Raw genomic sequence first — 22,650 nt, 5'->3', positions numbered from 1 at the left:
ACTGTATTCAGCCACAGAATAATAATGAGAAATATGTAGGAAGAAGATTCTGTTTTCCATTTGAGAGATAAGAAGTAAAAACCAAAGGTATATGAAGTTACTTGCTCAAAGAGGCCCTATACATGTTCTTGAACATAATATTTCCTAATCTTCAGGCTAATATTATTTCTGTTGAATCAAACTACCTCTCAGCACCAACTGAAATAGAATGAAGGTTGATGTAGTTCGAAGAAACATAGAATATTAGATCAGGAAAGGACATTAGAGAACACTAATCTAATCACCTCATTTTTCCAATCAGTAAATTGAGGTTCAAAGAATTAAAGTGGCTTTTAAATATTACCCAGGCAGTAAATAGTAGAGTTAGGATTTGAACTCAGGTTCTCTGTCTGTAAATTCAGAATTTTTTCTATTATGCCATGTCGTCTCTCTTTCTTTGATCAATGGCCAAGCAGTGATTGTCCAATTTTCTGCCAAAAAGGTCCATGATCCAAGTTAGGGATAGGGACTAAACCTGATTTCATTGGTACAGGGAACTCCCAGATGAAGAAACTTCCTCACCAATGCCAGTTGGCATTTTACCTGTGCTTTAGGGAGTTGCCTAAAGCACTTAGAGTTTAAATCAATTCTTGAGGATTATATCTAGGTCTTTCTGGACTAAAGTTTGGCTCTCTACCTATCATACTACATTGTCTCTCTTCTTCAGTAGATTTTTGTACTTCTTTTTCCATTTGGCCAATTCTGCTTTTTAAGGTGTATTTTCTTCAGTATTTTTTTGTGGCTCTTTTACCAAGCTGTTGACTTCAATTTTCATACTTTTCTTATATTACTCTCATTTCTTTCCCCAATTTTCCTCTACCCTCTTATTTGATTTTTAAAATCCTTTTTGAACTCTTCCAGGAATTCTTATTGGGCTTGCCTCCAATTCACATTTCTTTGAGGCTTTGCTTATCTGTTTTGGCATTGACGGCTTCTTCCGAGTTTGTGTCTTGATCTTCCCTATCACCATAGTAACTTTTTATGGTCAAGTTCTTTTTTGTTGTTTACTCATGTTTTCCAGCCTACTTCTTGACTTTTAACTTTATGTTAAAGTTAGGCTCTGCTCCCAGGGTGCAGGGGGTACTGTCCCAAGCTTCAGATTTTTTGTGCTGCTGTTTTTAGAGCTATTTCTGGAGATCTGTATGTTTTCAGTGCTTCCAAGGTGGTATGATCTAAGGAGAGGTGTGGTTACTGCTCTTCTAGTCTGTACTCTTGCTCCTCCCCTGTAGGCACAAACAAGGATGTTCTTCTTGGCCCCGGAACTATGAACAGGTCCTCTGCCTTGTAAGCACTAGTGCTCCTTTCTGCCTTGGAACTGAGACCAGGGCCCCTACTCTCTTGAGAGCAACTACAAGCACTCTTCTCCACCCTAGAACTGTGACCAGAGCCCTCACTCCCTTGCTGCCACAAGTGCTATTGTTCTTCTTTACCCTGGAACTGTGACCCAGAACTATGTATGGACAATTCCACAGGGTACTGCATCCAGTGCCAAAAGAGGGTCTCTTATAATCTCTTTTTGACCAGTTGTCCAACCTCCCTGCCATCTGTAGGCTGAGAGCTCCCGAAGATGCTGCTGCTGCTGCCAAAGCCACCTCTAAGGCCCACTGATGGTGCTGCTACTGCATGTGCTCCAAACCAGTTACCACCCTGGTGTCACAGACCTCCTCAGTTGTTTTGGGCCGAAAAAATGTCTCATGATGACATTGTATTGGTTGATACACTCCAGAATTCCATTTGAGGCATTATTTTAAAGTTGGTTGGAGAGGAATGTTGGGAAAGTTCAGTGAGTTCCTGCCTTTACTTCACCATCTTGGCTCTGCACACACTATCCCTAGAAATAGCCCTCAACAAAAATCAAATCAGTAGATCAGTAATTCTATACTGTGTACAAGTAGATGTGGTTAAACTTTTCTCTCTCCTTTGTTACTTCCCATTCTAGGAATAGCCAAGATCCCAAATGGCCTTTGATTTATCTGCTCCCTAGTCAGGGAACTGAGACACTCAGTCTTAAAAGCCCCCTCCAGCTTCATAGTTCCACATTCAGTGACTTATGTGAAAGTTCCTATAATCTTTTAGAAGGTAGTGACTTTCAATTTGAGAAACAAAGAATTAAAACAAACTGTTGTCATACCTATGTCAGACTTTGTAAGGTAATCACTGTGGAATATACTGATGGACTCCTTGGTTTCTAGAGAGCTCTCTGATACCAGAAGACTGAGCAATTCAGAAGAATCTTGCAGTGGTTCTTTAGATGATTGACAGTCTAGGAAACAGGGATTATTAAAAAAATGACTGCTATACTTATAAAAGATTAAACAGATAATAAACTATAGATAATAATTAATTGTCAATTTGTAATACAATAACTTCAGGAAAATTTCTAAGACACATAATTAAATATTTGTTCCCAGGAAAGGTAGATTGGCTCTAGTCCACATTATAAAGTAGAGAAGTCTTTTCTTTAGATTTTCCCTTTTTCCAAATGTTTCCCTTTCCCTCTCCCCATAGTTCCCTTTCAGTTGTGCTTTCCTCACTCCTCCAGGAACCCAATTCTCTAATTTTCCCTCTGTCATTCTGTTTTCTGAAACTTAATCCCAGAAAAAGACTCTAAATTTATTCATACTAAGGTGTAAATGACTGATGAGGGTTAATGTCTTACTTCTTTTATAGGGATGTTAATTTCTTATAAAGGACAAAACCATCAGCCAAAAAAATGAATCTGAAATAGTGGCTTTTTGGATTTAATGATAACAAAGGTGTTTTGGGGATATAACAGGTCTTCTTATAGCCTCTAAATCACATCAAGTAAGTGTCTACCTATTCAGCCTACCTGTACCATAGCTAGAGCTACCATTTCTATAGTACTTTTTAAGCTCTGCAAAGTGCTTTATAAATATTATCTCATTTGATCTTCGTAATAACCCTGGAAAGTGGGTGCTATTATTATCCCTATTTTACAGATGAAGAAATTGAGGCTAACAGAGGTTCAGTGATTGTCCAGCTAGTTAAGTGTCCGAAACTGGATTTGAATTCAGTTCTTCCTGATTCCAGGTCCCATTCTCTCTCTACTGTGCTACCTATGTTCTTCCTGTAGAGCTGGTTCTGCTTATAAGAAGAATGGCACATACTATGTATAGGGGTGCGATATTATTTAAATAAGGTAACTAACAGGAAAAGAACAACACTGAAATAATCACCTGGATCAACGTCAGATGTGCTTTCAGAAGAGTTTCCGCTTAGCTCTTGTGATTTCTTTTGAAAAAGTGGAAGTTTTTTAGAAATAGCTTCCAGCTTATGATACTTAAAAAGAAAAATCAAAAAGTGGAGTTTAGCAGAACGAGGAGGACAATTTCTATGACACCAACAACACTGTTCAGTGCAACTGCCAGCCATGATTCCAGGGGAATGAGCCACACTCCCCACCTCCCGACAGGGAGGCAAGGGACTCAAGAAGTCAAATGGATGTGGTCAATTTGGGAATTTGGTTTGCTTTACCAGTCCACATTTGCCTCTAGGGTTTCACTTTTCTTTTTCTTTTATTTTTCAGTGGGGGAGGGGAAGAAAAGGCAGTGCTTGTTAATTGAAAAAAGTAAAATTAAAGGAAAATTAAAATAAAAAAATAGATGTGGCTTAGATTTATACACAAAGCCACTAAGAAGGAAGATGGGAAGAAACATATGGAGCTAAGTAATTGATGAAAATCACTTAAGGCAGTTTTCATTCTATATTCAAGAAAGCCCAAAGAAGGCACACAAACTTATTGAAGAGCTGCTTGTGACAGAGTCTTCTAAAGATTGATGATTACTACTCTCATTTATGCTAACTACCCATAATTGCTTCCTTTTCAGCTTTCACCTGGCAGTGGTGGGTAGCTGGGTTATTTATAGTTGTCGTGGGAGGCTTGGGCCCAAAATGAGATACATCCTCTAAATAGGGCCTGTTTTCATGGGCATTACAGAACTCAAAATATCACAGCTGTGAGGAAGTGGACCTAACAGAAGTGACCCTTGGAAAGGGCACAGTCAGTGAATCATTGATTTTTAGACCTATAAGGGATTTTGTTCCATGTCATTTTATAGATGAAGAGCCTGAGGCACAGAGAGGTAATCACTTAAACCAAATTATCATAGAAAATTAGTGGTAGAATCAGTACAAAGACTAAGCTTTGCCCAATTCCTAGTTCAGTGGTGTTTCCACTATACCACATTATGGAAAAATACTCATTTGGTAGAGGAGTTTACATAGGGAATGGTTGAAAGGGTAAGTGGGGCAGAGGCAGGGTATTTGTGGGGAGAAGAAGATAGAGGTATAGGATATTTTAGCAATAGACTTCCACATATGGAGGATAAGGCATGAACAAAGCAATGGAGCAAATACTGGATTTGGAGTCAGATGTGACTTTGTTACTCAATGTATTCCCTTGGGGAAGTCATTATTGTGTCTGGGTCTTGGGGTCTTCATCTGTAAAATGATAGGATTGGACTATATGACCTTTAGGGTCCTTTCCAGCTCTAAATCAATGATCCTGTGAATCAGAATTTATCGTCTACTCCATTGGCTTGCTAGAGTTCAGAAAGATGACTGATTTTGTGGACCATGGCTGATTGAGGAGACCAGTGCAGACATTGCTTTAGCCAATGTCCAGAAAAGTCCAGCTTAAACCTTACTTAAAACATTTATACAACTAAGGTAGACACTCTTAAACTATTGTATTAGACTGAAGTTAATTACCTGGGTCATAAATATCTTGCCAAATTCAGACTGGAAATATGGTGGTATTGAATGATTCCTTAACCCAACTAAACAGTTTTGGGCTTCTTTGATGTCTTTCCTGGTAAAAGAAAAGAAAAAGGCACAGAAGAGAATATGATCTTATCTTATCACATTTCCCCCCACAATTGTCCCAGAAAAGATACAAGATTATTAACAATGTAAATGACAAAGAACAAGAACGTAATGTGTGCTTGAATTAAGTTACGTGGATCTTTTTTTGTGTGTATATGGTTTGATCAAGTTTGCCCCAGACACATTTAAGACCAATCATTATCTTCCCTTTCAGAAAGCAGACTCCTATATAGATTCAAAATAGCTTAGATTTATGTAGTCAGTCAGTAAGTATTTATTAAGTACCTACAGCATGTGAGGCAGTGTGCTAAGTACTATAGCACCTTAGAGTTAAAAAATTCAACTGTGATAAATATACATTAAGTAACAGCTATACGCAGGACACTGTGTTGTACTTTGTGACAGCTATGAAGATCAAATATGGCACAGTCCATGTCTTCATGGAGCTCACAATCCAATTGGGAGATATACATATATGATTATTCAATCTGATATTTACATGTGATATAGATCATATGTGGTATGATATTCCATGTGTTATAGATGGTACATATAACAGAGATGCAATATATATGTATGTGATACAAAAAGATGCATGAGAAATGTATTTGAAATATGACCCAGGGACTTTTTCAGGTTCAGGTTGGAGGAGAATCTTTACTGATTGGGGATATTGAGTAAGGTTAAGGGAGAAGGTAGTATTTGAGTTGGGCCTTAAAAGATGATTAAGATTTTAATGAGTCAAGATGGTAGATTGGCCTGAGAGAGTTGGTTGGTGGTGGTTGTAGATCAAAGACGTTCAGGAAAAGGAAATAGAGCAATAAAGGCAAGGAGGCAGTACCAGACATATCTGGTTGGGCTAGAGCACTGATCACACGGAGAAAAACAATATGCAATAAGACTAGGAAGGTTGCATGGATAGTATCAGGTTGGAAGGCCTTGAAAGGCAGGCTTAGGAGTTTGAAATTTTTCTGTTAACAGGAGTGAACCAGGAAGGACTCTAAGCAAAAAAAAAAAAATTGTGCATAAGCAAGATTTGTGACCTGGCAGGACCATAAATGAAAGATTGGTAGGAAGAGAGAAAGTAATGGAAGGAAGAGGAAGTGGAATGCTACTGCAATAATCCTGGTGGATTATGGACTATGATAATGCAGACAGTGGGAATAGGGGGAAGGGTTGGATTTCAAGGAAATCACAGGAGAAGAATTGGTAAGACTTGATAGTTGTTTAGATGTGGGCAGAGGGCTTAGGAAGAGGGAAGAGTTGGAGATAAAGCAGAAAGAAGAGATAGGGTGAGTGATGCTACAACATTCAGAAGGGTGATCCATTTGAGTATTTGCAAAATACAACCAAACCAGTTTGGACTCCACAGAATCCTGCTCTTAAACCTCACTGAGGTATGGAAGTGACCTTGAGTTCTTAGGAAGCTAAGCTAGTAGAGCACAATTTTTACCAGTTACCATCGCACTTTACTTATTGCTTGTTGACTATTAACCCTTTTGATTCAACAGCACAAGATGACACTTTAAAAAGCTCTTTTTCAATAACGTCTCCCATACATACATCAGAATTATTCCTTAAAAGATTTAACAACAGCAACAGTCTTGTTCTCTGACTTTATATCTGTTGATGTCCAATGTGTGAAAACAGTGTTCTATACTTGACAAAGGTGTTGGCCATCATTGTGGAGAAAATGCAGTAGAGATAATTTGACTTGACAATAGATTCCTTACGAATAGGGAGGTCTATGGATGTGGATAAAACTGTGTTGTTCATAAAGTGGTGATGGTTAAAAGTGGAACTAGGCCAAGTCTGTCCTGGAATTTGGTAACTGTTAAAGATCTCAGAAAATAAGCAAACAGATGAGGAAAACTAATGTTATTTCACTCTGGGAGGAGAGGGGAAGATTATTAACAAGATCATGTATCTTGAATTGCTTGCCTTATGAGAACCAGTTGGTTCCTGTTGTAATGAAGCAAGAATGGCAAGTGTTTTTTCAGGATTACAGATAGGAGTTTTGTAATAATGGGCCCTTTAAAACAGATATGGAATACTCAAGTGTCATTGAGCAACTGAATAGTCAATCAGCTTCAGCTGGTCTTAATCTAGCTAAAGTCTGAGCATGACATTAGTATAAAACTTTTGGCCCACATTTACTATGCACTCACCACCATCCAGGGTACTGTGAGAGATATATAGTTCTTGTTAAGACGCTTTCAATCTAGTTTCAAAATAACTTTCCTGTTTGTTGAGCACTTTTTGGGGAAAATGGAGGACACAAAATTGATATTGTATTGATGAAAAATGGGTGCTGGAGTTTTGATATAAACACTGAGCTTACAAGCCTTTCATCTCCATGAAGACAGGAACTATATCTTATTTAAACTTCAGATTGACTAATGCCTTGAATTGCCTCCTGGAAACAGTAAGTGCTTAATAAATGTGTGCTGGGTTGTTAATTATTAAGCAATCAATGGCATAGCCAGACAATGATTAGGGCTATAGGAATGATGGGAGAGGTTGGATGACTATTCCCTTTCTCAGCCTGCGATTTCTTTCCACTACTAATTCAACAAAAAACTAGGCAGCATACTTGGAATGTAGTCTATAGCTACTCTGGAAAATGGACGTGGGAATTTCATGACGAACCCGTCTTGAGGAGAGGAAGTTTTATAAAGACCCTAAGCATGGCAGGAGGCTTTTATAGGCCTAACGCTTGGTGGGGAGATTGGCTTAATACCTCTTTGAACTGATCATCATACCTGGTCTGTTTCAGTTTTTCTTTCCAGCGTTCTGAGGGTTTTGGATGGCTACATGAAAGGAAAGAAAGAGGTGAAGAAAATGGGGTCAAGGCACTGCTGGCATTTTTACAAAGCTGTCCAAAGCTCATAGGAGGAAACTACCCACCATTTCATGAAATGTTAATCAAATAAAGGAGACTGGACTTTGCAAACTTTGATCTGGATAAGAACTTTTGGAACTTGTAGCATGAAATCCTGTGCTATAAAATTAACCTTGTTCTCTATTTTTAATTTTTAAAAATCATAAAATATTTACAAATAAGAAATGATAAATGATTGTAAGCATACTAATAATTATTATTATAGCTGACATCGACATAGCACCTTAAAACTGGCAAAGCATTTTAGAGGCATAATCTCATTTGAGACTTGCAACAACCCGGTGATGTGGATACCACAGATATTATTAATGGCTAATAATAATTGAGTCAACTGAGGCTCAGAGATGTTAAGTGGCTTGACCATATCACTCAATGGATGTCAGAAGTAGGATTGGCATTCAAGTCTTCCTGACTCCAAGGTAGCATTCTATCCACAATACCAACTCTGAGAGCTTTGACCCATGACTCAAGTTTACCCGTGAATCATCTTACCTCCACTTATCCCAGTTTATGCTGGCTGATATTTCTGGACTAGCCAACGCACGCTTGTACAATTCTGCCAGGTGCACTGAAACATTAAGGAAAGGGAGTTAAGTTTCTACTTCTCCTTAGTACATAGAACATAACTGATGTTAACATCAACTGGCTCCCTGATGTTTATTGATTTCCCAGAGTCCTATGATTGAAAAGAAGGACAGTGTTTAACTAACCTAGTTATCTTAGGAGTTTGTCTGAACACCCAGTTAATAATAGGAAATATCGTGGGATTCTCCTTAAAAAACAAAAACAATAAAACCACAAACAAAAAACCCGATCTAGTGAAAAAGACTCCATAGTAAGGAATTTCATTCAGATGTGTGTACAGCCATAGAGCTGAGCTGGAACGGACCTCAGGGCTCATCTAATCCAACCCCTTTTTTACAGAGAAGGAAACAGAGGCCCAGAGAAATTAAGTGATTAGGAAATATAGATAGGAAGCATCAGACGTGGGTTTTGAATCTAAGTCCTCTTAGTCTAGACCTAGTGATTTCTCTGTTTTGCTGAATTGCTTCTTTGTCAGGAAAGCCTTGTTCTTGGTGTTAGCATTGCCGATAATAAATCTATACTATCGTTCTCCACTGGTGCTTCCTTGAGAGCCTTATTCAAGGGTAGGAAACAGAAGGGCCAAAAAGAAACCTTGAATCTACTTTTCTTGGCGTGCACTTGGGTACAATCTATTCTCAGACAATTTCTGTTGAAATGTCTTGATTGCTATCCTGAAGATGGGCATTTCTTGATCTTTCTTTTCCTTCTCACCCATGTCCCATAACCAGGAACACACAGCAATGGCTCAGAGAGTTATGGGTGGGATTTTTAGGAATACAACTGGGGAATACAATGATGCAGGACAATTCCAAAGGACTTACGATGGAGAAGAACTGATGGAGTATGAATGCAGATTGAAGTATATTATTTTCACTTTCTTTATCTTTTTCATGTTTTTCCCCCCTCTTTTGGTCTGTTTCTTCTTTCACAACATGACTAATAAGGAAACATGTTTTGCATGATTGCACACAAATAACCTATTTAAAATTCTTACTGTCTTAGGGAAAAGGGAGGGGAGGGAGAAAATTTGGAACTCACAATTTAAAAAATGAATGTTAAAATTGTTTTTACATGTAATTGGGAAAAATAAAATACTATTAAGAAAAAAAAAAGAATATGGCCAGGGAGATCAAAAATATCCCTTCATTCCTTCCTCATATAAGATTTACCTTCTTATTTCCAAGACACAATAGCACATTATTTCTATCAGTGGCCCCCATGGTCAATTGGACCAACTAAAGGTGATGTTTAATTCTTTTAAATTTGAACTTCTGTTAGTCACACATCTACAACCCCACTGCAATATCCCCTACTCATGCAGTGCATTTTAAAAATCTAAGTTAGGACAGCTGGGTGGCACAATGGATAGAGCACTGGGCCTGGATTCAGAAAGACCTGAGTTCAAATCTGACCTCAGACACTTACTATCTGTGTGACCCTAGGCAAGTCACTTAATCTTGTTTGTCTCACTTTCCTCATTTGCAAAATGAACTAGAGAAGGAAATGGCAAACCACTCCAGTCTCTTTGCCAAGAAAACCTCAAATGGGATCACAAAGTGTTGGACATGACAAAAATGACTGAACAACAACAACAAGAAGGACCCTTCATTTGTCTTTATTAAATGTCATCTTTTCAGAGCCTATCAGTTTATCTAAGCATGGAACACAGTGTGAGCAATGAACCATTGCAATGGATGAGTAAGAAGGGAGAAAATTAGCAAGAAATGCCTATTTTCAGGGTACTGGTCTTGACATTTCATATGAAATGGACTGAGAACAGGAATAAGATTTTACAAAGGTATTATATTATGCATATAAAGTGTATGAGAGATACTATGAAAACAATTAGCAGGACTTAGTGACTGATTAGTTATGGGGCTGAGGAAAAGTTCTTCATTAGGAAAGAGCCTTTTAAAAATAAAATTCTAAATGTATTAAGGACAGAGCAGGGAAGAAGTACTGTGCATGAAATCCCCCAATATTATTTTTCAGTGTAGTTTCCCCTGTGTGGACAATCCCTAAGTTTAAACAAAACATAATCTGACATTTACCTTCAGTAAAGTGATCTTCTTTGGTTTTTTCCATTTTAGGGAAAGACTGCAATGAAGGCAGAATCATTTCAGTCAGATGATTATTTTTAAAACTGAAATTCAGTCTAAATATTATTCTGTTTATAAAAGCAACTTTTATGTCAATATTGATCTATAGTGGAAACAATCCTAAGATGAATTAACCACTTTCTATAATTCATTCAGTATCTTTTTCACTCAGGTGTTGTTTTCTCTTTAATGATTCTTAAAAATGATTATTATTTTTGAAGGTATACATAAATATATTTATATATGTATGTAAGTGTACATTATATGTTGCCTTGCTAACATATACATATACACACATATATTGCCTATGCATATAAGTATATATTAAATATTGCCTTCCTAACATATACATATATATTGCCTTCCTAAGAATTAACAAAACCACAGCATCTCAGAGTTGGAAGGGATGTAGGAGATTATCTAGTTTGAACCACAAATGAACAGGAAATCCCTTTACTATAACTCCAACAATTTGTTATTCAGATATTGCCTGAATATATCTAATGCACAGAACTTAATACTTCCCCACACTATAACATCTTTACACAGCTGTAGTGATTAGGAAATGTTTCCTTACATCAAGCTAAAATCAGCATCTCTACAGCTGCTACACATTACTCCTCATTCTATGCTCTGTGGCTAAGCAAAAAAAAAAAAACTTAATGCCTGTTCCACGCGACAGCAGCCCCAAGGGCAACTAGGTGGTGCCATAGCGGATAGAGGGCTGAGCCCTGGAGTCAGGAAGACTCATCTTCCTGAGTTCAAATCTGGCCTCAGACACTTACCAGCTGGGTGATCTTGGGAAAGTCATTTAACCATGTTTGCCTCAGTTTCCTCATCTGTAAAATGAGCTACAGAAAGAAGTGCAAACCTTTCCAATGTCTTTGCCAAGAAAAACCCAAAATGGGGTCACAAAAAAGTTGCACAGGCCTGAAACAACTCAACCACTACCACCACCACCACATGACAACTCCAGCCATGTTCTATGTTGGAAAATAGCTATCATGTCTCCCATCCCCCTAAATCTTCTCTCTTCTAGAATAAACATCCATATTTCTTTCTTGAATTCCTTCATCCTCCTGGTTGTCCTCTATTGAACATACTCCACCTTACCAACATGCCTGTGATGCTCAGAACTGACCATGGGTCCCCAGATAGGATATGACCAAGGCAAAGACCAGTGTGATTATCTCCTTCTTTGTTCTGGACACTAACTACATCAGCTTTTTTTTTGGCAGCCACATACCACTGTAGACTCAGTGAGCTAACACTCCCTGAACTGTTTGCTGTTCAGCTGCTTCTTCCCATCCTGTAAATGGCCTTCCTACTGCTTCTCACATACAACACTCCATCTCCTGGTGCCTTTTCACCAGATGTTCTCACAGGCCTGAAATCAGGAATGTTGAGAGGCTCAAATCAGATAACAGATGTAAAGCACTTTGCAAACCTTGCAGTGCTATGTAAATTCCAGTTATTAAATATTGCTATTATTGTTATGATTATTATTATTAGCCTCTAGGCACTAGGCTTCCAGGCTGTTGATGAGTTCATTTCTTGCACCTTCTACTGAATTCTTACTGAGCTTGAGCAATGTTCAGAGGGCAATACAGGGGTGTGCTGGTAAATGTTTAACACTGGGGCTCTCTAGAAAAAATTCACACAGCCTTTTTAATTTAATCTATATTATTAATATTTTCTTCAGTCCAGAAAATCGACAAAACAATAAACAAAGCCCTGATTTGTAGCAATTGACTATTTCTGAGGTATAAAATGCTCACACCAAAAACTTAACAATTGACTCTCATAAGCCTGTTAGAGCTGGCTCCTGCACTCCCCTACCTGGATTGCTTTCTGTCCTCACATGCACCTACTAGCTTGCCTGACTTCCTTCAGGATTTAGCTTAAACCCCACTTTCTTCCGTAGACTTTTTGCAAACCTCCTTAGAGCTAGTGTCTTTCCTCTGAGATTCCTGCCCATCTATTCTGTACACATCATATATGTATGTAATTGTTTGCCATTAGAATGGGAGCTCCTTGAGGTAGGGACCATGATTTTGTCCTTTCTTTGTATCCCCAGAGCTTCCTACAGGATATGGCATATAGAAAGTGCATGATAAATGCTTATTGATGAGCTAATTTAAAAAAAAACATAGTTGTTTTATCCTGTGAAGATAACTTTGTTAGCTTACTGTCATTTGCATAATTGATCAACTTATATCTGAGCTTTCTTTCAAGCTGTTGATAAAAATATTGGTTGGGAATAAGGGTCTTTTTTTCTCACCAGTTCCTTAAATATCTATGCTTCCAAGACAGTGAAAAGCATCGAATTCAAAGGCTTTCCAACTGAAGAGGAGGTCCTAAAGAAAACCTGAAAGTTCCAATGGGATGTTCGCAGATATTTGCAGAAGTGAGAGACTTTAAGGAGAGGAGAGAGGGTATGTTTAGAGTGACATCAGTATTACCAAGGAGGCTTTCTTTTGGCATGTAGGACATCAAACAATGACACCACTTAAAAAGAACCCATTTCCACTCACCATGACCAGCTTGAGCAGGTCTGCAGCATTGCCTCGCTCCTCCTCTGTCCGTGAATCCTTAATGGTCATTTCCTGTAATTCATCCTCCTCCTTTAGGATGTGGTTTATGTAATCCTAGTTCAACAGGGATAATGAAGTCCAAGGAAAAAGTAATGATTTTTTTAAAATAATTAAACAAAGTAGACTCAGATAATACTTGGAGTTTTTAGGGATTTCAGGTCTGCTGGCTGTGGGAAATACTACAACAAGGATTCTTAGCGTGGTAGCTATGGATTGCTTAGGGGAGAGATTTCAGGGGATCTATGAATTTGGATGGGAAAAATACATGTATCTTCATTTTCCCTAACAGAACATTTGCTCCAATAGAAATTTAGCATTTCCTTTAACTATTTAAAACATTATTCTCAGAAGGCATCCATAGATTTCACCAGACTGCCAAAGGGGTCCATGAAACAAAAAGGCAAAGACCCTCTTCTATACTAGGGTTTTCTTTCTCAGCTTTAGTAGTCAATTTTCATTTATTACAGGAAAGAATATAATGTCATTTATACTATTTATACTATGTATATATGCACACACATAGAGATTTATAGATATGTCTGTATTTATCCATCCATCCATTATCTATCTATCTATCTATCTATCTATCTATCTATCTATCTGTCTGTCTGTCTGTCTACCTACCTATGTATCTATTTTGGATGTACATAGTTTTTTGCATTCTATTCCGCCTGTCAGAATGTGAGCTCCCTATGAGTAGGCATTGTTATGTAACACTATGTACATAGGAAGCATCTGGAAGGAATTCTCACTTCTGCCATTGCTTACCTAGAGACCCTTCCTTAGAGTGAAGAGCTCCCAGCATGACTAATGGGCATTATGTCATGGTAATCAGTTGTAAAAGTGATAGCAAAAGGACTTCACTTTCAACAAGATCCAGAGGGGGGTGACCAGGACGGTGCAAGGCCTTGAGATCATGCCATATAAAGACTGGGATGTTTAGCCTGGAGAAGTAAAGGTATAGAGAGGATAGGATAGCTATCTTCAAGTGCCTAAGGCCTGTCAATGTGGAAGAGGGATTGTACTGGTCTTATTGTTGTTCAGTAGTATCTGATTCTTCATGACCACATTTGGGGTTTTCTTGGCAGAGACACTAGAATGGTTTTCCATTTTCTTCTCCAGATCATTTTATAGATGAGGAAATTGAGGCAAACAAGGTTAAGTGACTCACCCAGGGTCACACAGCTAGTAAGTGTCTGAGGCCAGATTTGAACTCAGGAAGAGTCCCTGACTCCAGTTTTCTGACTCCAGGCCTGGCACTCTATGCAGTTTGCCCCCTAGCTGCCCTACACTGATTCTTCTTGGCCCCAAAGGGCAGAATTATTTTTTTTTTGGATAGGCAATGGGGTTAAGTGACTTGCCCAGGGTCACACAACTAGTAAGAGTTATGTGTCTGAGGCCAGATTTGAACTCAGGTCCTCCTGAATCCTGGGCCAGTGCTCTATCCACTGCACCACCTAGCTACCCCCCCAGAATTAAATTTTAAAGAAGCAATTTTTGGATTGATATAATGAAAAACTTATTAATTATTAGAGCCATCTCAAAGAGGAATGATCTGTATAGTAGGGTAGAATAGAAGGAAAAGCTGGAAGACTAGATCAATGGTGTCACATAGATAGAAATGGGGGGCCACTAAATACATAAGAATCCCTCCAGTCTGTATATGGACTTAGAAAACCACAATTAATAGAATCTCTGTTTTACTGTATCTTTATTTATTTCATTAGGTATTTCCCAATTACATTTTAATCTGGTTCAGGCCACACTTAGAGTGTGATGGGCTGCATGTGGTCCATGAGACGTGTGTTTGACATCTCTGGATCAGATGACCACCTGCAGGGAGAATTGTTTAGATATGAGTTAGACGAGGTGGTCTATGGGGTCTTTTTCAGCTCTGAGATTCTGTGATTAGGAAGGTAGAGATGGTCTTGAGAAGTAAACAGCTGGTTAAAGAAGTGGAGGATTTGGACTTTTGAACTACCATTTAATGTCTATGAAGAACAATGCTTTCTTGGTCAGTGCTTATAAAAATATACATATTTGGACTCTTATAAGTCTGATCAAAAGGACTTCAAACTCAAAGGGGAAAGAGAAAACTCCCCACATGTATCTGCCAAGTTAGATACCACAGAAGGTAGTAGTTGCAACATAAGAAGAAGAATAACCAAAAAGAGAAGCGGGAATTTTAGGTGACTCTATTCTAAAGGAGAACCAGCAACAAAATTCATGGCCTCCTAATGGACACATGAACAGAGTATGAACAATGGTCTATAAATGTAAGGAGGTAAATTGGATCTCATATGTATCCCTGAGACTTAGTATTATTAGAATCGCAGGAACATCAGAGGTGGAGGTGACGATGTGGGAGTGTGTTCTAGGACTGGGGGTTAGCCTGTGCGTAGGCATTTAGATAGAAGAGGGAAAGTCTTGTATGAGGAACACCAAGTTGGGGCTTTCATTCACCTGAAAGGCTTATCAAAGTTAGATTTACTGATATTGAAATCATTGTATGTGGTTACATTTTCCACCATCTGCCCTTACTTAGCAGTTATGGTTACACACACACACACACACGCACACACACACACACACACACACACACACACACACACACACACACACGCACACACACGCACGCACACACACACACACGCACACGCACACACACACACAGAGAAACACATGCACACAATACATATATCATATTTATACCCACACACACAGGCACACGCATACGTATATACATTTTAACTCTCTATTTACACATATGCAATGCTTGTGAAAAATCCAGATAGGATGCCTTTCCACATCTCACCCCTCACTTCGGCTCATGTTAAAAAGTCTTCTGCCTCTTTAGAGGGGTCAAAATCCCTGAGTGCACTGGCATTAATCACACAAACAAAAACATAGGCAGCCACAAAATTTTTCATTCATAATAAGGCACGTGGACATAAGGCACATAAAAAAGATCATCTATGTAGATGGGAAGAGGAAACTTGATTGGGAAGAAAACAACATTAATAAAGACTGGCTAGTAGCTAGGAGAATCAGACATCTGTCCCTTCTTTCCCTTCCTCCCTAGCTGAGGGAGAAGAGGAACTTTAGTTCAGATTATTGCCATCTTTTAATAACACCCCACCAGAGGTCTGGAGGATGTAGGATGGAGAATCAGACATCCAGAGATAAGAAACACATGCTTGACTGATTACTGATTCTGTTCCTCCTCTAAGATGGAAGAACTGCTTTTTAAAAGAGTTTGAAGTCTATGGTACTGATTTCATGCTTCAAAAGGTAAAAGAAACCATGAGGAATACTGCTACACAGATCTAATTTTAATGAATAAGGCTGCTGATGTATAAACCTTGGGAGGAATTGATCACACCATCTTCAAGTTTGTGAGAGAAGACGAGAGGAAATCTGGGCGTAGATATCTTCAATATTAAAAAAAAAATTCAAAAAGTTCAGACAAATGATAAATACAGTCCTCTGACTAAGAACTGTACAAGCCTGTGAGAGAGATGGGAAGCTTTCAAAAGGAAAATTCTGAAGACAGAAATATAAATTATTCTACTGAAAAAGACAAGAAGGAGCTGTCTAAAGTGACCCATGTGGTTACCCAAGGCATTCATCAAACAGCTTCAACTTTAAAAAAGATCTGCATAGAAGATGAAAGGAAGGGAAAGTAGAAAAGAGGGAACATGTAAAAGTGCACGATTCAATAAGAAGAGTGTCAGGGGCACTAAAGCTGAGAAGCCAATGGGGCTGGTGATGGATGGGAGGGACATCAAAAAGAGAGAGAAAGATTCTAGGGGCAAGAAAAAAAGGAAAGCAAGGGTAGGACCACTCTGCCAAGTCAATGAGAGGACAGAGAGAAGTCATATCTGTCGTCTCAACTTTCGTTTTGTGTTTCAAGGAAAATTGTTCTTTCAGACAGGGAAGGATAGAACAAAAGTGGTGTGGAGGGAAGGATAGAACAAAAGTGGTGTGGAGGGAATTGAAACCAAAGATAAATGATGAGGTGGTAAGACTGGACTATTGAATCACACAAACAAGGACGCAGGCAACCACAAAATTCTCATTGATAATAAAGCACATGAACATATATGGAAAAGAGCATCCATGTGGATGACAAGGGGCATAACCTTCTTTTTCCTTTGTCTTTGTAATAGCATCTGTTTTTTTTTTTTGAGACTGGGTCTATCTCTCTCAGACTACAAGTACAGGGTTCAGTCATCAGTCTAGTCTCCCTCTGGTCAGTAAAGGAACTTTGACCTGCTCCATTTTCCTGACCTGGGCCAGGTCACCCTGGTGGCCCCTTTTTCTAAATAGGTGACCATAACAGCACTAAACTTAGTATGGATGCCCAATTGGCTTAGCCCATTGTAGCTTAAGAGACTTTCCAGCCTCTTCTTCCCTAGTAGCAAAAATTACACTTACACCACCATGCCAGGTATAGCCTCCTAACTGGTCTCCCTCTTCCAGTCTATTTCTCTCTTTATTTTGTTCATTCAGGATACTGCCAAAATAATAGTCCTGAAGCATGGTTCTGAGTAGGTCACTCCCTTGCTCGAGAAACTGTAGCAGCCCTTTATTGACTCTAGGTTAAAAAGCAAACTTCTCTGATATTTAAAGCCTATCATAATCTGCCTACCTGTCTAGGTTTGTTTCACATTATTCCCTAGCATGCATTCTACATTCCAGCCAGATTGTTTTATTTATTGTTCCCCATATACAACATTCCATCTCCCACTCAGGCAGCTTTGCACAGACTGTCTCTCATGTCTGGAATGCTCTCCCTCCTAATTTTTACCTCTTTGAATCCCTTGCTCCCTCAAAGCTCATTTTGGTGCCACCTCCTACATGAAACCTTTCTTAATTCCCCAAGTAAGTGTTTCCTTACCCCTCAAATTACTTTGTATGTATTTTGTATTTGTTCATCAATGTAGATATTGCATCCTATTGGTAGGATATAATTTCCTAGAGGGCAGGAACAATTTTGCTTTTGTCTTTGTATCAACAACACCCGCCCTGGTGCCTTACATGTAGTGGGCACTAAATAAATGCTTTTTGGATGAATAAATGAATGAAGAGAGAGTTCATAGTTTCCCTTAATGAGTTCCTGAATAAACTTTATCCTAGGCTACTGAAAGAACTCCTGAGATTACTGAGCCACTGTTAGTGACCTTTGAAAAATAATGGAGAGGAGAGGATTCTGGGAAGATGACAGAGTAGGTCAAAAAATTCCAAGCTCTACAGATTTCCCCCATAAACAAGACTAAACAGCACCTCAGGCAAACATGGAGTGGTAAGAACAAACAAGAGTTGGGGCAGAATAGTGGTCTTCCTGGGACAATGGGAGATTTGAAAAAAAAATCGCAGGAGGAGGTTTGGTCCCTGTGAAGCATAAACACTTCCAGGCTAGCTCTGCTGAAACAATAAGCAGTGAGCCCTGGGGCTAGCTGGGTTGGGAGGTAGCCTCAGCCCCAGCCACAGGAATTTTCATGGACAGTATAGGGATTTGGGTGCCTGAGTGGGGGAGGAATGAGGGAACCTCTGCTGATAAGGGCCCAGCTGGCCCTGGGTGAGAAGGAATCAGCATATGCCTGATGGATGCAGAGGCAGTGGCATGGGGCAGCGGGCACTTACAGGAGGGCAGAGTTATTGGTTTCAGTTCCAGGCTGGAGGGGAGAACTGAAGGAGGCTCTGAGGCCAGAGGCACCATCCCCTATACCTCAGAACTAGAGGTGATTACAATAATAAGCTGCTACAAATAAAAAATATAAGCAGGCAAAGAAGAAAGAACTAACTATAGAAAATTACCGTGGGAATAGAGAAGACCAAGGTTCATCTTCCGAGGAGGGTACTGAAGCAAAAAAAAAACCAAAAGCAAAACCAAAAAACAAAAAAACCTTGGATGGAAGTGATCACATCATCTTCAAGTTTGTGATAGAAGATGAGAGGAAATCTGGGCGTAGATATCTTCAACATTAAAAAAAAAATTCAAAAAGTTCAGACAAATGATAGAATCCTCTGGCTAAGAACCATACAGGGAAAGCCTATGAGAGAGATGGGAAGCTCTCAAAAAGAAAATATTACTCCAAAGAATATTGTCAAATGGTCAGCTCCCCTAAAAGAATTCATAGCAGAACTTAAAAAAAGACTTTAAAAACCAAATGAGAGAGATTGAGGAAAATTTTTGAAAAAGAACAATCAAAGGAAAACAAGATTATGAAAAGAAAGTCAACCAACTGGAAAAGGAGATCCAGAATCTTAAGGAAGAAAATGACTCCTTGAAAATTAGAATTGGGCAATGGGAAGCCAGTGAAGTTATGAGACCAAGAAATAATAAAACAAAATATAAAGAACAAAAAAAATAGAAGAAAATGTGAAACATCTCAGAAGAAAAACAACTGATCTGGAGAACAGATCAAGAAGAGAAAACATAAGACTAATCGGACTATCTGAAAGCTACAATAAAGAAGAAAATACTGATATAATACAAGAAATAATTAAAGAAAATTGTCCTGAAGCATTAGAACAAGAGCGGAAAGTAGAAATAGGAAAAAAAAATTCACCAATCACCCCCTGAAAGAGATCCTACAAGGAAAACCTACAGGAATATCATAGTCAAATACTAGAAGCAACAAGAAAAAAAAAACAATTCAAATATGGTAGAGCCACAATTAGAATCACATAAGACCTAGCAGCAGCAATACTAAAAGACCACAGGTCTTGGAATACTATACAATGAAAGGCAAAAGAACTGGGGTTGTGGCCAAAAATATCATACCCAGCAAAGTTAAGCATAATCCTGAATGAAAAAAAATATTCAATGCATTGCTATCTAGCAAAACAAAACCAACCAACCAACAAACCATGAACTTAATAGAAAATTTGACATACAAGATCCAAGAGAAATCTAAGTATACATCAAAGACTAATTACAAAGTACTCAATAAGGCTAAATAGACTGTTTATTTTTTATATGAGGAAATATAAACCATATGTCTAAGATTGCTATTAGTAATTGAGTAGTTCAAAAGAAAGATTGGGGTAGACCTGAGTATGATCTGATTCTAAAAAGTAAAACTATTTAGGAAAAAGAAAAAAAGAGTATCTTATACAAGTGATGTGTGAGAGGAAGAACTGACACAGAGGAATTAGAAGGGGGAAGAAGGTTGGTAGTTCTGGAACCCTACTCTCATTAGGAATGGGTTAAAGAGGTAACAATACATACATGTCTAGAAGGGTATAAAAGTCTTCTAAATTCAGAAAGAAATAAAAGGCTAAGGGGATGAGAAGAGGATAAGGGAGGGATTTTTAGAGGCAACTTTTGGGGTATAGAAGGGCATCTTGATTAACGAGAATGGGATAAAGAAGGAATAACATATATTTGGAAAGCTATAAAAGTCTTCTAAATTCAGATAGAAACAAGAGGGTTAGGGGAAAGGGGGGTAGGATAATGGAGGGATCTTTGGGAGGGGTAGGTTAAATAAGAGGAGGGCAAGGTAGCAGGAAGAAGTAAAGTAAAGGAGTCGGGAGGGATAGGAATTAAGAGATACACACAAATATAAAATAAAGACCAGGAGTAGAATTTATTAGGGAAAAAACAGGGGTAGGAATCATGATTTCAGACAAAGTTAAGGGAAACTATACCATGTGCCAGCCATATTAATCAATATTGTTTTAGACTACTTAAAATAGCTAGACAGTATAAGGTTGGGATATTGCTGTGGTACAGGAAATGATGAGTTGGTGGACTTAGGAAAATATGGAAAGACTTGGACCTATGAAAGAAGAGGTTATTCACCCTCAGAGAAACAGAGGACAAACAAGTATAGTCTTACATAGATGCATATGAATATATATGTCTATATATAAATATGATTATAAATGTCTATGTATGTGTATGTAAACGTATGCATGTATGTATATATATATGTTTGTGTGTATGTGTGTATATAAATAAATATATCTGCACTGAACTGTAGTCTTCTTGGGGGAGGGAGATGACAAGGGGGGAGAAGGACAAAGTAAAAAGTGCACAACAGAGAACAAAAGAAAACTTACAAGGAAGAAAAGATGGACAGTTCTGAACACAATGTGTAGTATTTATATTTTGAATCCTCTCTTACATTCTGCTGTGCATATGGCGATGCTTTCTTTTTCTTCTCTTATTCTGTATTTAAGTTCAAAATAAATTAATAAAAAAGGAAAAATAATGGAGATTTGGAGAGGTTATCACAGTATCACAGGGGTAAATGTTGCTTTACTTTAAAAAAAAAGGGAGAAGGTGTAATTTTCTAACTATAGGCCAGTGAGCTTGAGTTTAAAGCCTGGCAAAATTCTAGAACATATTAAAATTATTATATGTTAGCATTTAGAAAGAAAAGAGCAAATAGAAACAAAAGTGTTCAAAGTCGGAAAAGATGTGGGAAGATAGGCATACTTATATGCTGTTGCTAGAGCTGTAAGTTGGTTCAATTATTCTGGAAAACAATTTGGAATTATGTGGGAAAAGTTGCTATTCTGTTCATATTCTTTGACCCAGAGATTGAATTACAGGAAACATAGCTGAAGGGGATCAACAACACAAATGTTTTATATACTGGTGCTGAGTCTTTTCAGTCATGTCCAACTCTCTGCTACCCCATTTGGGGTTTTCTTGGCAAAGACACTGGAGTGATTTGCCATTTCCTTCTCCAGCTCATGTTACAGATGAGGAAACTGAGGCAAACAGGGTTAAGTGACTTGTCCAGGATCACATTTATTAAATAGCTGAGGCCAGATTTGAACTCATGAAGGCGAGTCTTCTTGATTCCAGGCCTGGCACTCTATCTACTGCACCACCCACCAGCCCCATTCTATATATGCCAGCCTATATTCATAGCAACACATTAGCAAAAAAAAAAAGATAACTGGAATTAAAGTAGGGAGCTACTGAATAAATTATTGTTACGTGAGTATAATGGAGTATTATTTTATTGTAAAAAATGACAAATATGAAGAGTCCAGAGAAAAATGGCAAGATATGAACTGAGGCAGGGTGAAGCAAGCAGAATTAAGACAACAATACACACAACGGCTACAGCAATGTAAATGAAGAGAATAGACACGTGAAACTGAGGGCTGATCATGCCTAATCTTAACCCTGGAAAAGAGATGAAGCACCTTCCTCCTTTGGGGAGATAATGACCTCATGGTTCCAGTTACCTTAAGAGAAAACTGCAGCTTTAGTTTCAGCTCATTCTTGATGACCTCATGCTGAATGAACTGCCGAACCTGCAGCACTTTGGGGCACTTTCGGACAGGTGCAGGTAGGTAAGCCAAGTGCGTGTTCCCAATGGATAGACCCTTCCAAATGTGAGTTCCAAGTGGGGGACCTGGAGTTTTTTTCTGTAAAAACAAAACCACCACCAATGATAAAATAAAGCAGCTTATTACATACAATGTTTTATAGTTCAAAGTATTTTTTGATACCTGGCTGGTCTAGCATGTTCCCCACTACATTTTGTTTGTTTTTGAGACTGCGCTTCCCTATCTCATCTCAGCTGGAAGTGAGCCTATCCTACTGTTGATCAGCATG

The 22,650-nt window shown here is 38.5% G+C and overlaps 1 protein-coding gene across 1 annotated transcript in view; it reads right to left on the bottom strand.

Moving 5' to 3' along the window:
* The window catches only part of SPAG17 (sperm associated antigen 17), a 264,380-nt gene that overhangs the window by 24,015 nt on the left and 217,715 nt on the right, over window positions 1-22,650 (bottom strand). The window contains exons 36-43 of the mRNA XM_078154933.1: window positions 22,278-22,460; window positions 13,005-13,118; window positions 10,423-10,468; window positions 8,279-8,354; window positions 7,647-7,694; window positions 4,771-4,870; window positions 3,237-3,339; window positions 2,171-2,302 (exon numbers count right to left, since the gene is read on the bottom strand). Coding sequence (XP_078011059.1) covers window positions 2,171-2,302; window positions 3,237-3,339; window positions 4,771-4,870; window positions 7,647-7,694; window positions 8,279-8,354; window positions 10,423-10,468; window positions 13,005-13,118; window positions 22,278-22,460 — 802 coding nt within the window. The remainder of the gene's footprint in view (window positions 1-2,170; window positions 2,303-3,236; window positions 3,340-4,770; window positions 4,871-7,646; window positions 7,695-8,278; window positions 8,355-10,422; window positions 10,469-13,004; window positions 13,119-22,277; window positions 22,461-22,650) is intronic.

The sequence above is a fragment of the Phascolarctos cinereus genome, unplaced genomic scaffold, assembly GCF_003287225.1.
Source record: "Phascolarctos cinereus isolate Bilbo 61053 unplaced genomic scaffold, phaCin_HiC Scaffold_5;HRSCAF=322, whole genome shotgun sequence".
Taxonomy (NCBI): domain Eukaryota; kingdom Metazoa; phylum Chordata; class Mammalia; order Diprotodontia; family Phascolarctidae; genus Phascolarctos; species Phascolarctos cinereus.
Note: the sequence above shows the minus strand (reverse complement) of the source record. Positions and strands in the feature narration are given on the sequence as shown.